The sequence below is a fragment of the Eurypyga helias genome, unplaced genomic scaffold (assembly GCF_000690775.1).
Source record: "Eurypyga helias isolate BGI_N326 unplaced genomic scaffold, ASM69077v1 scaffold28727, whole genome shotgun sequence".
In the NCBI taxonomy this organism is placed as follows: domain Eukaryota; kingdom Metazoa; phylum Chordata; class Aves; order Eurypygiformes; family Eurypygidae; genus Eurypyga; species Eurypyga helias.
Window position 1 is genome coordinate 14,036 of NW_010264090.1, and position 13,707 is coordinate 27,742.

The 13,707-nt window shown below is 44.0% G+C and overlaps 1 protein-coding gene across 1 annotated transcript in view; it reads right to left on the reverse strand.

The window, feature by feature from the left end:
• Positions 1–5,328: 5,328 nt before the first annotated feature.
• Positions 5,329–13,707, reverse strand: part of ARHGAP22 (Rho GTPase activating protein 22) — a 38,944-nt gene continuing 30,565 nt past the window's right edge. Inside the window, exons 5-8 of the mRNA XM_010156293.1 lie at positions 13,220–13,341; positions 10,225–11,125; positions 5,469–6,056; positions 5,329–5,436 (exon numbers count right to left, since the gene is read on the reverse strand). Coding sequence (XP_010154595.1) covers positions 5,828–6,056; positions 10,225–11,125; positions 13,220–13,341 — 1,252 coding nt within the window. The 3' untranslated portion in view covers positions 5,329–5,436; positions 5,469–5,827. The remainder of the gene's footprint in view (positions 5,437–5,468; positions 6,057–10,224; positions 11,126–13,219; positions 13,342–13,707) is intronic.

A 13,707-nucleotide genomic window follows, 5' to 3' on the forward strand; every position in this document is an offset into this window, starting at 1 on the left:
ACCCGCCTTAGCCCCGCCTGGTCGCCTCCCCAGCCTTCCTTCGGCTCGGCCGAACAGGCCTGGCACCGCAGGCGGCACCGCGGCACCCTGCCCTACGCGGGGCAGCGCCTTTGTGTGTCGGGCAGCAGCACCTCCTGCTGCCCCCCAGGGCCCGGGGACGTCGCGAGGTGCTGGGGGGGCTGGCTAGCTGGACAGTTGCCTCCCTGAACACGGGCTGTTTGGTTTAGCGCCTTGGCAGGCGTCTGCATGACTATAATGCCCCTGCGTTCACGCACAGGGCGTCCGTCTTGGCGTGGCACAAAGCAAAACGATCAGAAAGGTGGTAGAGGCGGTAGTTTGTACCCAGCTGATAATCCAGTGTGCGAGGCATTAAACATGTCTCTGTTATGGGGACGTAGGAGACCATGGTTCAGCTTATGCTTGGTCTTGCTGTTTCATGTTGCTGAAGGGAGTGAATTATGTCTCTAGATCTGTTTTTATTTGCTGTTGATGACAGCTGGTCAGTGCTGTTACATTTTATTTCCCTATTAATGTTTTGGTTCTGACTTAAAGGACTGGCATTGAAGGCGAGCTGTCTGCGTTTTTAATAGGATTAGAAAGAGGGTTTTAATGGAGAAAATGTGATGAGACTCTACTGCCTACCCAAATGTTCAACTAGTTTAATTTATTCTTAGTTAAGGGCACTGGATAGAAGTGGTATTTTACGTGATCTCTTTCACTCTCTTTTCCTCCTCTAGATATCTCTGCGTTACAGAAACGTGTTATGAATCAGATCACATTGTGTTTCTACTTCGGCAGTTAAAAATTAAAGCTAGGTTTTCTTGAACTACCTCACACAAACTTTCTACGTTTCTTAAGTAAGCAAAGCTAACCCTTGCTATTGGAGCTACACTGAATGTGAATAGAAAATACACTTCCTTTAGAAAAATAAACCTATTGGCCAATGTTGAGACAGTATCAGTATGTTTCTTATATATTTCACGTAAGATGTTCATGTGTAATATATAGCTCGTGTACAATAATGTACATCTAGAATATTGTGTTAGCTGTAAATTGGTGATTTTATTATTGTAGTCTGGTTTTGTAGGTAAAAAATAGCTTACTAGTAATGTCAGCTCATCCTTTACATTTTACAAAAGGAATAATTCTTGGTAAGCTTTGCATACAGATGAATTACTTTTGTAGGCCCAATATCTAGTCTATTTTTGAGAGTTCTTTAACTTTTATTACTAAAGTTGAGAAAAAAACCCTAATTATTGTGATCATTCCTTCTGCCCCTTTTGAAGTATATTCGTGATTTTGTCCGAAGAAATATGAAGGGGAAGATACACCATTAAAAATACTAGGAAAAACTGTAATTTTTCTTTTCTTCCCCACATTTGATACCTTTTCCTGCTTTTCCTTTATTCCCTCCAAATAAGCTGTTGGTGGGGCATTACTGAGAACATTGTGGGTTTTTTACTCATTCATGCCATAGGTCATTACATGTGCACCACTGGAATGTATACATTGTTATCTAGTATGTCAATTGGTTATAATGATATTTTAAATAAAAAAGGAAAAAAAAAAGTTTGACCACTATGCATTTAGTGTTTCTTCACCGCTAGGCTGGAATGGATTTCGTATGGATTTCATAAAAAGGGCTGCAGTTGGAGTTTTATTAGCATAAGCCCTTGCTGAGAATTCATCTGTGTTTAATGGTACTTCAAGTCCTGCCTTGTGTGTGAGCTGGGTGACATGTTTCTTCCACTTCTCCATTCCCACGGGCTTTGGATGTGCCACAGGCTGCTAATACCCAGTGTGTTTGTGACCACTGAGAATCCATTCTTACCGCCTAGCTGCCTTCTTCCCGGGAAATAGCGCGGCTGAGCCCCTGCCCTGCAGAAAGAGGTAAGCCGTGGGCTGTCTGGTGTACGAGAGCAGGGCCCAGTCCCTGTGCCCTCAGGGAAATCTTTCTCAGAACTGAGTCTCAGAGAAACTCGGAGGATATGACTTCTGGAGTGCTAAATGGAGTGCCAGGACCACTTGTGCACTAGCACCTCCACAGTGGGGCTAAATCCCAACATAATGTGTTTCCTTGCCTTCGTTTCCAGCAGGCTGCCGGCATCTCTTGAAAGGAAGACTCAAGATACCCGAGTTGTGTGTGGCGACCTCTGTTGCATGGTCTCTGTGTACTTTTTGATGGGAAAGGTCCTGTGACCGTGGGCAGTACAGCGCAGCCTGCTTTGTTTCGCTGGACCAGCTGTTCGTGAGGTGCTCTTCTAGGAATGTGGTGAGGCTCAGAAATGCTCTTTTTCATTTGTATATGTTAGCATAACGCATAGCTGATTCCAAGTAATGTATTATTACAGAGCAAGGCCTGAGACAGTTTTAGCTGTGCCAGGGATTTGTCTGTGGGCACACCCAGAGCCGAAGCGCTCCATAGTGTGCTGCTGGCTTGCATGGAACTTGCTAGCAAATGCGGGTAATTCAATAAGTTATTATTATTAGTTTTCCTTTTCATACTAGAAATGTCATGGAGGCTTACAGAACTTCTTTGTTATTCTGGTGTGCTGCTGTTTGGCTTTGTTGTTGTGGGGTTTTTTTAAGCCTATGCTTGTGTTGGGCTTCTTTCACTGAAAATTTTTTGCTTGCATTATACTGGAAGGCATGTTCCAGGCTCAGAAGATTGTAAAGGTAAAGCTATGGTAAAAACGTATCTACTTGATTACAGGAGCCTTTTGTCATGTCTTATTAATACTAACAAACCTGTATCTTGTAAATACTTACTAAGAGAAAGCTTGCACTTTAAACTGGGGACTGTAATAAGCGAAATGTCTGTAAAATAAGGAGTGCTCTCTCAGATCCACGGAGGAGTACAGAAAAAGGAGGTAAAGCTAGGAAAGCGTGTATCAGCATCCTCAGATAAAGGGCATAGTGTTCCATAGGGTTGTGTACAAGTGTGTTCCCATTTCTTGTATGGGAAATTCTTGTATAATTGCCCATGTAAATTCTTGTATAATTCTTGTATAATTTCTTGTATGGGAATTTCTTGTATAATTGCCCATGATGGGATGTTAACATTGTGCTCCTGGTGCTGTGCTTTGGGGGTAACATCCCACTGTGGTGCATTTTAGCATGAACTGTGTACCTTGCAGTCTTTATTTACTGCAGTGGATCATCTTCAAAAGGACATGAAATTTGTTCCTCATCAGCAATAGGTGTTTGTTTCTGGAGCATGACAGTCAACCAGGTGAAAGTTATTTCCATTAATCCCTTTGAGTGGATAACATTTCATTTGGGAAACTGAAGAGAGGTATTAATTTTATCCTGGATGCCAGATTATATAGTGCTACATAGCTGACAGATGATCCTATCCTGAAGATTTGGGATACATGCTTTTGTTCGCCAGTTCTGCTATACGTAGTGGGTACCCAAGTTTAAACAGTTAAATAATATTCTGAAGTCCAGCTGCATTTGATCTCACTGAGAGCTGGCCAGCAGCCCTTCTCAGGGCTTGTCTGGCATGCTTGGTTTTGGGGCTCCCAGTCAGTATGGCTTAGTTCTGAAGTTTGTAGTGTGCCAGAACTAAAGGGAGTAGTATACACAGGAGATGATAAATAATTTACATTGCATTAAGGGATGTGAGCTGTCAGGATGGACAGGGTGAAAAGCACCCATATTGCAGGTAGAAATAAAAGAGGGTATGTAAATTACCTGGTTGCTACAACTACTTGGATTGAACAGCTTAGATGGAACATCAGGACTAAAAAGAAAGTTTCTACTAATTGCAGAGAATGACTTACAAGTAATTCTGGCCAGGTCAGGCCACTATTAAAGGCTTATTTTGTGATGACTGGCATGCTCCTTAGTGCTACCTAACCTGCTATGCTGTTCCAGCTCAAAATCATTGTTACAGTAGTACTTTCTCACATTACACATCTCACACTGCTGTTTTAAACAGGCCATCACATTGCAGGAGCAGTTGTGAGTCTCAGGAGCAGGGAAAGCAGAGACAGGGATGGTACTGCCTGCAGGTGGCAGGCGGCTCCTGCTGACCCCTGCCACTCTGCCTTGCTCCAGGCTGGGCGGGAATCAGGGCAGCAGCTGGATATTCTGGGACAAAGGGACGTTTTGAAATAACTGAATTAACTTAATGTGTCTTAACCAGGAAAGATTAGGGTAGAATGTTTCTTTTTGCTGACTTTAAGTAGTTTACATTTCTAGAGGAAGAAGTGTTACAGTGAGGTAGAAACAAGTTAACGTCTAGATGTTTAAATACTGAAATACCTGGACATCTGTGAGCTGATGAGAAGAAAGTCAATACTGAGAGGTGTACAATCTGCTGGTATGTAAAAAAGCCCATTCTAATGTTATTTCCAGACAGTAAGTCATATTGTTCTTTAGTAAGAAAAGACAGATTCCGGTCATTTTTTGAAAATACTTAAATAAGGTGCTTGCTCTCACTACAGTCTATACTTCCCCTTTAGCCAGTTTATGTTGTCATGCACTTTTCTGTTAAAAATCCTTCTCCTGTGAGACTCCCAAGCTGCCCCAGCTGTCAAAGATACCTGCCAAGAGAGAGTGAACAGTGCAGTCAACGCTGGCCAGCGGAGTTCAGCTGAATCTGGTGAGTGTGTTCTGTGAGCAGGCAGGGCACTAGGAATGTTACGCAGACCTTCTCAAAGCAGCCCCTTGAAGGGAAGTGAGCCCTGGCAGCTAATGATCAGGCGTTACAGCTTCAGCCTAATGATACTTCTTTAGTAGAAGCAATGAACTTTGCCTGCTGGGTTTTTTTGCTATAGTCCTACTGTCCTCTCATCTCCCTGTGAAAGAATAGCAGAAAAACAACTGGTGTCATAAGAAATGTTACAAGGCAGCTAAAGTATAAATTGTCATGAAAAGGTTAAAGATAGATCCCACCCTTCCCCCTTTCCAGTGCTAATTGCACTAATTTCTTTTACCATAGGTTTTGCTATTGAAGTTTTATAGATAAAAACCCTCAGCAGCTGGATGTGTTTTGATGATAAGAATCTTTCTCCTCCTACCTTGATGTCTGATCCGTACATATCAACCCATGAAATTTCTTCTTGCAGCTTGTACTGCGCTATTTTTGGCTCAGAACAACCCAGATACCTAGGGCAAAATGTGCATATTTAAGTTCCATGGAGTTTGTGTGGCCAATCTGATTATTAATCATCCTTTAATAAGTTACATTTTTGTGAAGCACCAGAACTGTTCAGTGAGTAAAGGACAACTTTAATGAATTGTCAAGATTTTGATATCTTCAGCTTGTTTGTAGACTTTGTTTTCAAAGCATCTTCATAAAATAATGCCAGTTTAAGGAATGAGAAGTTTGAACAAACTTCACGTAGGGAACAGGGAGGAAAACCACCTCATATTAAATCCATATGCTAAACCACATTGGATGTGGCAACATACTGGAACTGCCATCATCTTCCCAAGCACGAGTGTAAGAGGCCCTCAGCTCCAGCCATCCCACCCAGCCTGCAGGACTTTCCACTGTCCTTGAGCCAGCAAAAAGATGGTGCAGTAAATCCAAAGATGGGAGCAGAACATCTACGGAGAACAGTACCTTTTGATTTGTAGATAAAAAGGGTGCCCACTCTTTCTTGGTAATCTGACATCTAAACTTCCAAGCATTATGTTTAGCAGTCCTTCCCAGCTGGCCCAAATACTACAGCACATGTAAAGACAACAGAGCAAGTGTCACCGAGAGCACAATCACTGTAGAATTACTCATGATACATGAGTATACCAGAACAAAATGTGCATTTTCACTGGTTTTGCCAGAAATAGAATTTTCTATGCTGTATATCAGCTTGTTCTACTTGGGGTCTTTAGCACTTTGATTCCCAACAGTTAAACATCCTAATGTTGAAAAAAACTCTTCCATTTCCTTCTGCAGGAGGTGATTTCTCTTCTCAGCATCTTCACGAGCACGTTCAGAATTCCTCAGCTTTATCTCCAGCATCGTGTACTTCTTTCGCTCTTGGTCCAGTTCTTCTTCTAACCTAACCACCTGTTTCCTCAGGTCTGCGCTTGTTTCTTCAATTCTTAAAACCAAAGGGAAGAGAGAAGAAGAAAAAAAAGAGGTTTTTAAAGTGGCTGGATAAATACTGCTAATAGTTATAATAAACAGAAGTTGTTCAGTTTAGAGCTAAAAATATCTTAGTTCTCTCCTTTAAAATTTCCACCAAGAACGAATTGCCATTTCATTAATGTTGAGTTTAAGGGAAGAAACTCCCTGAGAGCTGGATCCTCCTCTATTTGTATGTCAAACAAATATGCTCAAGTCAAGTCTTACAAAACAATGCTTACATTTACTGAATGTCTCAGGAGATGGATTAACTCCCCAGTTTGGCTGAGTTCAAATATATAATTCCAAAATAATCTTCTAACCTCTGTGTTTATACTGATACTGTGTTCCCCTATACGTATATCCAGTACAGAGGAACGTGCTTGGAGGTCAGGTAGAAACGGGATCACAGTCTTTCCTCACCATCCATTATATGGTATTTTCCATAAGGTTTGTCACTAACATTGGGGTGGGAGAATTGAAGTTTTTCATACTGCACAAGATTTTACAAAAATCAGCAACATTTCATATGAGGAAGAACCTGAAGAACAGACCTTCAATAAATAGTTCACCTGTGCACAAAGCTGTAATGCAAGACTCTGAGCTTTTCTCTAGGGAGGTCAAAGACAAGATTCACACTTTCTGGTTTGAAACAAACGCAGAAGGCACATCACTTGCTCTCCTCCCCATCGTGCCTCCTAATTGCAAGACAGCATAGTGGTGTTAATACAGAGGAGGGAGTATGTCCAGGTAAGAATTTATCATCACTAGAAAATTCAGAAAGGGTGATTTTAACCATTAGGCTTTTCCTAGGAAAAATATCTCCCTCTAACTTTACAAACAAACAAAAACCCAACAAACCCACAAAACCAAAACCAACCCACACTCCTACCACCTTTTAGGTTCATTGATCAATATAACATCCAACTGTGAAGCCTGGCTTTCCTATGAAGCTGTGAATGGGTTATTTTTATACAGTGTGAATGACACCCAACAAGGGCATGCTACAGACTCAAGAACAACAACAAAAAGGAGAGGGGACACCTCTGTGATAGTCCCAGAATGGTCTGAATTCCATTTTGTGACCAGCAAGAGGCAATTATGCAGGCAGTGCAGTAGTGCATCCCATTACACTGTTCCATCACATACAGGTAGGAATGGCAATATGACTGTCATCACAACTTCGGCAACAAGCCAACAAGTCACACACAAATGGGCTGATGCCCCCATCTCCAGCAGACCAACAGCTGCACTGGTGGGTGAAAAGTGCAGTGTATCTGCAAAAAATTGCCCATCTCTGTGAAGGCAGACTTTTATCACCCAGATTGCTCTCTTCTGTAACACAAGAGGACTTTTCTGGAGTGAAGACGCTCTCTATACACACCCCCCTTTATAACATTTTGTTACATCCTACAGCTTGGAGCTACCAATTAAATTTTTCCATCCTAAAGTTCAGGGGTCAGCTACAGCAGCCTAGACTAGCTGTCCATGTTCTGAATTACACAGGCTCGCAGTACTTACTACGTTTCTGCATACATAATAGTCCTCTCCAAGATACTTCCAGTTTCTTAGGAGTCCCAGGTGGTAAATGTGAATTACTGAAACTCAACAGAGAACGCCTGATAATTATACTAACCTTGAGGGAGAAATGCTCTGGAACAGACTGGTTACAGGAAGGCCATAAAACTTGCCTCCCTCTGACTAAGAGAGAGAAAATGGGCAGTTGATGATGATAAATAACAGCTTTTTCCATCAGCAAGTGTTCCTTACCTCTGCCCCAGGCAGGTACTGACTCCGCTTTTCCTCCATTTGCATACGTGCCAACAAAAAGCTCATATTCCTTCATTAAAACATGCCCTGCTACACACACTGAATTCTGCAAACCACACAACCACTCGCACAATTGAAAAGGAACTAATTATTACTTTTGGGGACCAAATTATCTTCAATAAAATAAAGCTAGTGAGGCAGCCCAAAGTTTTCCTGCTAAGCAGCCTCCCTTTGCTAGTTAGCTCCTGTCTTTCCACAGGAGCAGACTTTCATGCAGTCTCAAAAGGAACATATTTTTGCACATGTAAATTGCTGCAGATGTAGTAAAGACATTACAAAATTTTTGAGAGCTGAAAAACTTGGCTTGAAATTCTTAGACTTGACAGCAAGATCCTTCAGGCTGTAATCCTGAACAGCTGGAGTCATCCTGTTTAATACAAAAAGGCAGTGATTGCATCTTGCCTGCTTTTATGAAAGTATTAGTTCATTAGGCATTTTCATCTTAGCTACTTTGCCCTGTGAGACTGGGCCAATTTATAGCCCTCCCCTCCAGCCACAGTGCTCTCAGTCCCTGCCCAGCCGAAGGGGAAAGGCAGGTGTTGGAGCTGAAGCAGCTGAAAGTGCTCAACAGCTGGAATGAAGAACAGGTCTTCCTGGATGCCACTGATGTCAACAGCTGAAGGCCCCACTGGAACAGTTTTACTGATAAGAGGTAGAAAGCCACCTCTTGCCCCAGGCAGCAGATAAAAATATGCAGATTCACATTTCCGAGTAAGTTTTGCAGTCTGGTCTCCCTTCTGTTTATTACTCCCTGCAACAAGGCTTCCCAGGGCAGCGCTGCAGAATTAAATGCAAGGCACATTTTGCTCCCACTCCGCATCAGTAGGGCAGCTAAGCAAACCCAAAAAAGCCATGAACACCATGCTACCTGAAACACAACAAGGCCAGGGTAAACTTGTCTGCCAGTCAGAGACGTTAGGCAGGAACTGAAACTGCTACGTGGCGCAATTCTCCTTCCAACCTCACGTACACAATGCAAGAGGCAGGAAAAGTAAAGCAGGTAGGTAGCAGGGGAAATTCCTGCCCTAACAGCTGTCCCACTGGCAGAGGTCACTGTTCAGATACATATTTTTTCAATTACTTTAACAAGAAAACGAGAGGAAACAAACATATGCTGAAGTTGTGCTGTACAATCCTTACAAAGAGTCATCTGTGCTTTTGGTACTGTGTCTGGGAGACTGACTAGAAATGGAGGCGTGTAAATGCTACCGGAGTTTCAATAATTGAGGGAGTATAACACTAACACCTTACACAAAGCAAGCTGAGAACTACTGGTAAGAAATGGGACTTCAACCCTTCAGTGCAAAGTACCAGTGCTGCTGAGCCCAGGGCAACAATAATTCTTCTGTATAATAACGTGACGCACAATTTTGCATATGGCTCTATATTAAAACATGTCTAATTCCTTTAATGAACAGTATTTTATGTGCATATTTCCAAATACTTACCAAGCATGCACTTACACTCATAAAACCTAATGCACTAATTCACACAAATAAATGTGACTTCTCCTAATCAGTAACACACTCTACTTCCTTACAGCTCCTGCCCTCACACACACCTCTCCTGGAAACTGGAAGGAATTTTTCTGAACACAGATCTAAAGTACAGCACCAGCAGTTGCAGCTGTGCAAGATCAGAGTGGGCAAAGAACGGCACAGTTCAGGGATCTGCTGTGCAGGCAGCACCTTGCTGCTACTTTGAGTCAGTGGGTGGCCACGTGAGCAAAGGACTGCTGCAAGTACAGCAAAACCCAACAGCAAGGTCTCTTAAAAGTTCAACACAAAACGGCTTCTGAAAACGCTGTTACAGAGACGCAGTCCCAACACCACCAAAAAAAACCCTGGAGAACAGTCAAAATCAGTTTCCTGAAGAATTTTTCTGTCAGGGAAAGCAGCAAAAATCCCTAAATTTCAGAATGATTTGCACAGACCAAGAGAGTTCCTTGGTGAGGTCTGACCACCTTGAGTCCCAATCCCTCCCACCAAAACAGGTGTTTGCTTTGCTGTTTCCCCCAGGACCCTGACACAGACTTTTGCATTTCCTGTGCAGTTCTGATTTCCAGTGAAAACACAGAATATGAAATACTGGAATTTCCTATGTGATGGAAATCCCATTTTTTTGATCCTCTGTTAGGTCAGAGGGAGAAAAGTTAGATTCAGAGACAGTGAGGTAAAAGCAGAACCAAATCTGGAGACAGTCCCAAACCCCACCTCCAGATCTGCGAACCTGATACGCTTGGTAGCCCACACCCATGTTCAAACAGGGGTAATGCTGACAGGTGACTTCACTGACCACCCTGCAGATGACATTACCTTTTGATACTAGTCTCATACTGAGTCCTCTGTTTGCTCAGTTCTGTCTTTAGGTCCGCCACCAAGCTCTGTAAGGCCCTAGAGCATTTGACAGAGTCTCTGGAAGCTGCAGCCGGGTTGCTCTGTTCGCTGCTGCTGCTGCATGCTTCAAACCTGTCGATGCTGTTCTCCAGATCTGCAGTCTTGACCTCACTCTGAGACAGTGAGCCCTGAGTTATCCACTCAGTTTTGAGAGAGCTTAAAGCAGAAGAGTCGCTGGCCCGGCAAGCTGGGCAGCTGCTGACAGAGTCCACCACGGAGATTTCGCATGATGACGTGGACCACGTGGTGCTGGCCATACTGTGTGTGCTAAGGGAGAGGCTGGACGAAGGGACGTTGTCGTAAGTAGAGAGTCTCTGGGAAGAACACGAGTCTTTAACTCGTTCCCCAGAGGCTGTCCGCCGGTGGCCTCGGAGGGAGTACAGTCCGTTCATCAACCAGTTCCCACTGGAGGAGAGGTTGGGGATATCTAAGGATGAGCTGCCCAGCTTTGGACTCACAGACCGTGCTCCTTGCTGGCGGAAGGAGTATTTCCAGGGAGGCAGTGTCTGCACTCTCTTGCTGGGGCTGGTGGCAGGCTGAGTCAATTTGCCACTGTGCTCTGAAGAAGCGTTTTTCACTGCAGGTCCAGGAGCGGCATCCAGTGCCCCAGCATTGCTAGAGGGCAAATCGGCGGGGCTGGGAACGCTGTTCTCCGACCTGCTGTCTTCCCCGTCCTCCTCAGAGATCCACTCCGCAGTACTGCGCTGACGCACAGGTCTGATTTCTAGCTGGCTCCCTGGCACATCTGCCTGAGGAACAGCAAAGATTCGCCCCTGTTCACTTATCAGCACTGTCATCAGGTGCTGAACTAGTGAGGTGCCTGTGGTGAGAAAACAAAGGCAAGCAGTTGACGAGACATGGAAGAGCTCAGACAGTCTGCGAGATGCCCTGTAAGCTCCTTGTGGAGCAGGTCTGTGTCCACCACACACTGCAATGGGTCTGTACAAACAACTGCTCTGGGCCTTTCTATACAGAGACAAGAATCATTCCCAGGGCTGGAAATGGGGACTGAAGGGTGCAGGTGTCAGTCCAGCGCACGACTGTAGCTGACTAGCAGAGTACAAATGATCAACAACAATGATTAATAAATTGGCCTGCTTAAGGACACCTTTTAAGGATGACAGAGAAAGAGGACACCTGGAAAACAGAGCATGTCTGTACCACACCAAGGCATGGGGTTCAGAGCCAGCATCAATCTCAGCATGTGCATCCACGCAGGACAGCATAGTCCTGTGCAGATCATGCTGGATCCTGAACACACTAACCTACTAGCTGGGATGGAGCACCTCTGTCCAGTTTCCAAAACCAGCAGGTTTCCACAACTATCTTGCACCCAGTTTCATAATCTTAATAGGCACAGAGCATCTTCCCACATCTCCATTATTTCCATTTAGCCAACCTTCTATCCTCAACTAACAACAAACCAAAACATTTCCAGTGCTGTTGCTCACAAGCATAATGAGCAAGTCTAAAAATCTAGTCACTGGATCCTCCTCCTTTCTACAGTTCAGGTCTGTGGTAATACAGAATTCCAGGTCATGTCACTGTCTATTTTCATACCATGATTAGGAGAGACAGGAGACCTCAGCTTCCGTGTCACCTGCCCATCTACACACCATACAAGCGCCTCTGCCATCAGCTGAATGGCATAATGAAATGCCTGTGGTGAACTGAAACCAAACTTGTCATTTGTACCAACCAAACAAAAAGCATGTTGTTGGCCAAGAGTCCTACCAACCACTGGCCAGCTGGCCACTAGGGCACGTTATAGTATCACACAACAGACAGGTTTCACCTAACCCCTTTGTAATGCTGCATAGCCCAGCATCTGCTCCTGCACTCCCTTTTTCTCATCCTCGCATTTTGTACCTTCCCCCCTTCAAGCCTTAATAATATGGCCCCACATCTCTGTGGCAAGCTTTGAGCCCCTGAACAACTGCAGTATGTCAGGACATGCTCTGAAGTTGGCCTGTTGCTTTACAGTGGGTTGCCATCTGTGGGGCACACATCTGCAGTGCCTTTTAGAGGTCACTTGTGCAGAGCTAAAGGCACTGCTGCTGCTACGGTGTGATAATGCTAGCGTTCTGTGAAGGATTTCCATCATGCAGAACACCACATTGGCTTCCCTACAGCTAGCAAGCAGTGCCAGGGCTGAGTTCAGATATCCCGGGCACAGCATCTCCATCTGTGCCTAACACTGAATGAATCCATCAATTTTTTTTTTTCAGGCTTGCCAAGATCCCACAAAATGTGATGCAAAGACCCTGCTAAAACTTGCACCACAGAAGTTGTGCTCCAGTGCCACTTGGGAGAGGGGCTGTATCCCGACCCTAGTGTCAGCCAGCCATAGGAAGGTAGGTAATTTTCAAGCTTCAGATTTTTATATCTAAAATTAACAGTGATTTTCAACTTACTCCTTGGGTTCTGTGAGGCTCTGACCCAAACACAGCCTGATTAGAAGACAACACTTCTAAGACACCTAGTTATAGCTGCTGTGGCACAGCATAAGCTACGCTACCTCTTTCATTACGGACTGCATGTCCTTCACAGGGAGCTGTCTAACCACCCAAACGCACCAATACTAAATGACAGCAGTTTGGTACTTAAACATCGTCCTTCTAAAGAACACTTGAGCTTTCCTTTTAGCAGTGGGTAAAAAAAGTTTCACATAACAGCTTGCAGGAGGACAGAGGCACCTCCATGTGGTGGAGAAGAGAGACACTCAGGCCAGCCGTGAGTAGGCTAACAGAAGCCAACTGGTACACTCCCTCACCGGCACTGATGGAAATGATTTCTTGACTTGTTGCTGACTGTGCAGTCAAGTGATACATCTACCAACGAATGTATGACTTTCAACATACTCTTACAGCTCCAAGACACAGGTATTGTGTAATCTCACAACAGTAGTACCTACCTTCCATCATGGTCACTGGATCTTCCATTTTGGGTCGTAATATATTTGGTCCAAACACTGTAGCTAGGTTCTGGACACTCATCTTGTTAATGCTGGAGTGAGCCTGAACTTCATCAAGGAACCTTGAAAAGCCCCCCAGAAAAATCCAAGGAGAAGAAGAATAGTAAGTCATTTAGACTGTAGGCATTCTGAAGCAGGAACAGTTTTATCCTGTGTTTATACAACCCAATACCTGAAATGCTCCTAGGAACTAATGCACAGCTTACATACTCTGTAATAGCCCCAGATTCCTCCTAGTGTATGAACAAGAGAAGACAGGATGGTTTCTGCCCAAGGTACCAGCTTACCAGGAATCCAGCCTTCTACCGGGTATGAACGTACAGAATTTCACATTTTTATAGGAATTCTCCAATTACACAGATTGACTTCTGTCATTTTTCACTTACAGAAGTAACAGAAGTAAGAAGACATTTTACCCATCTCCTTGC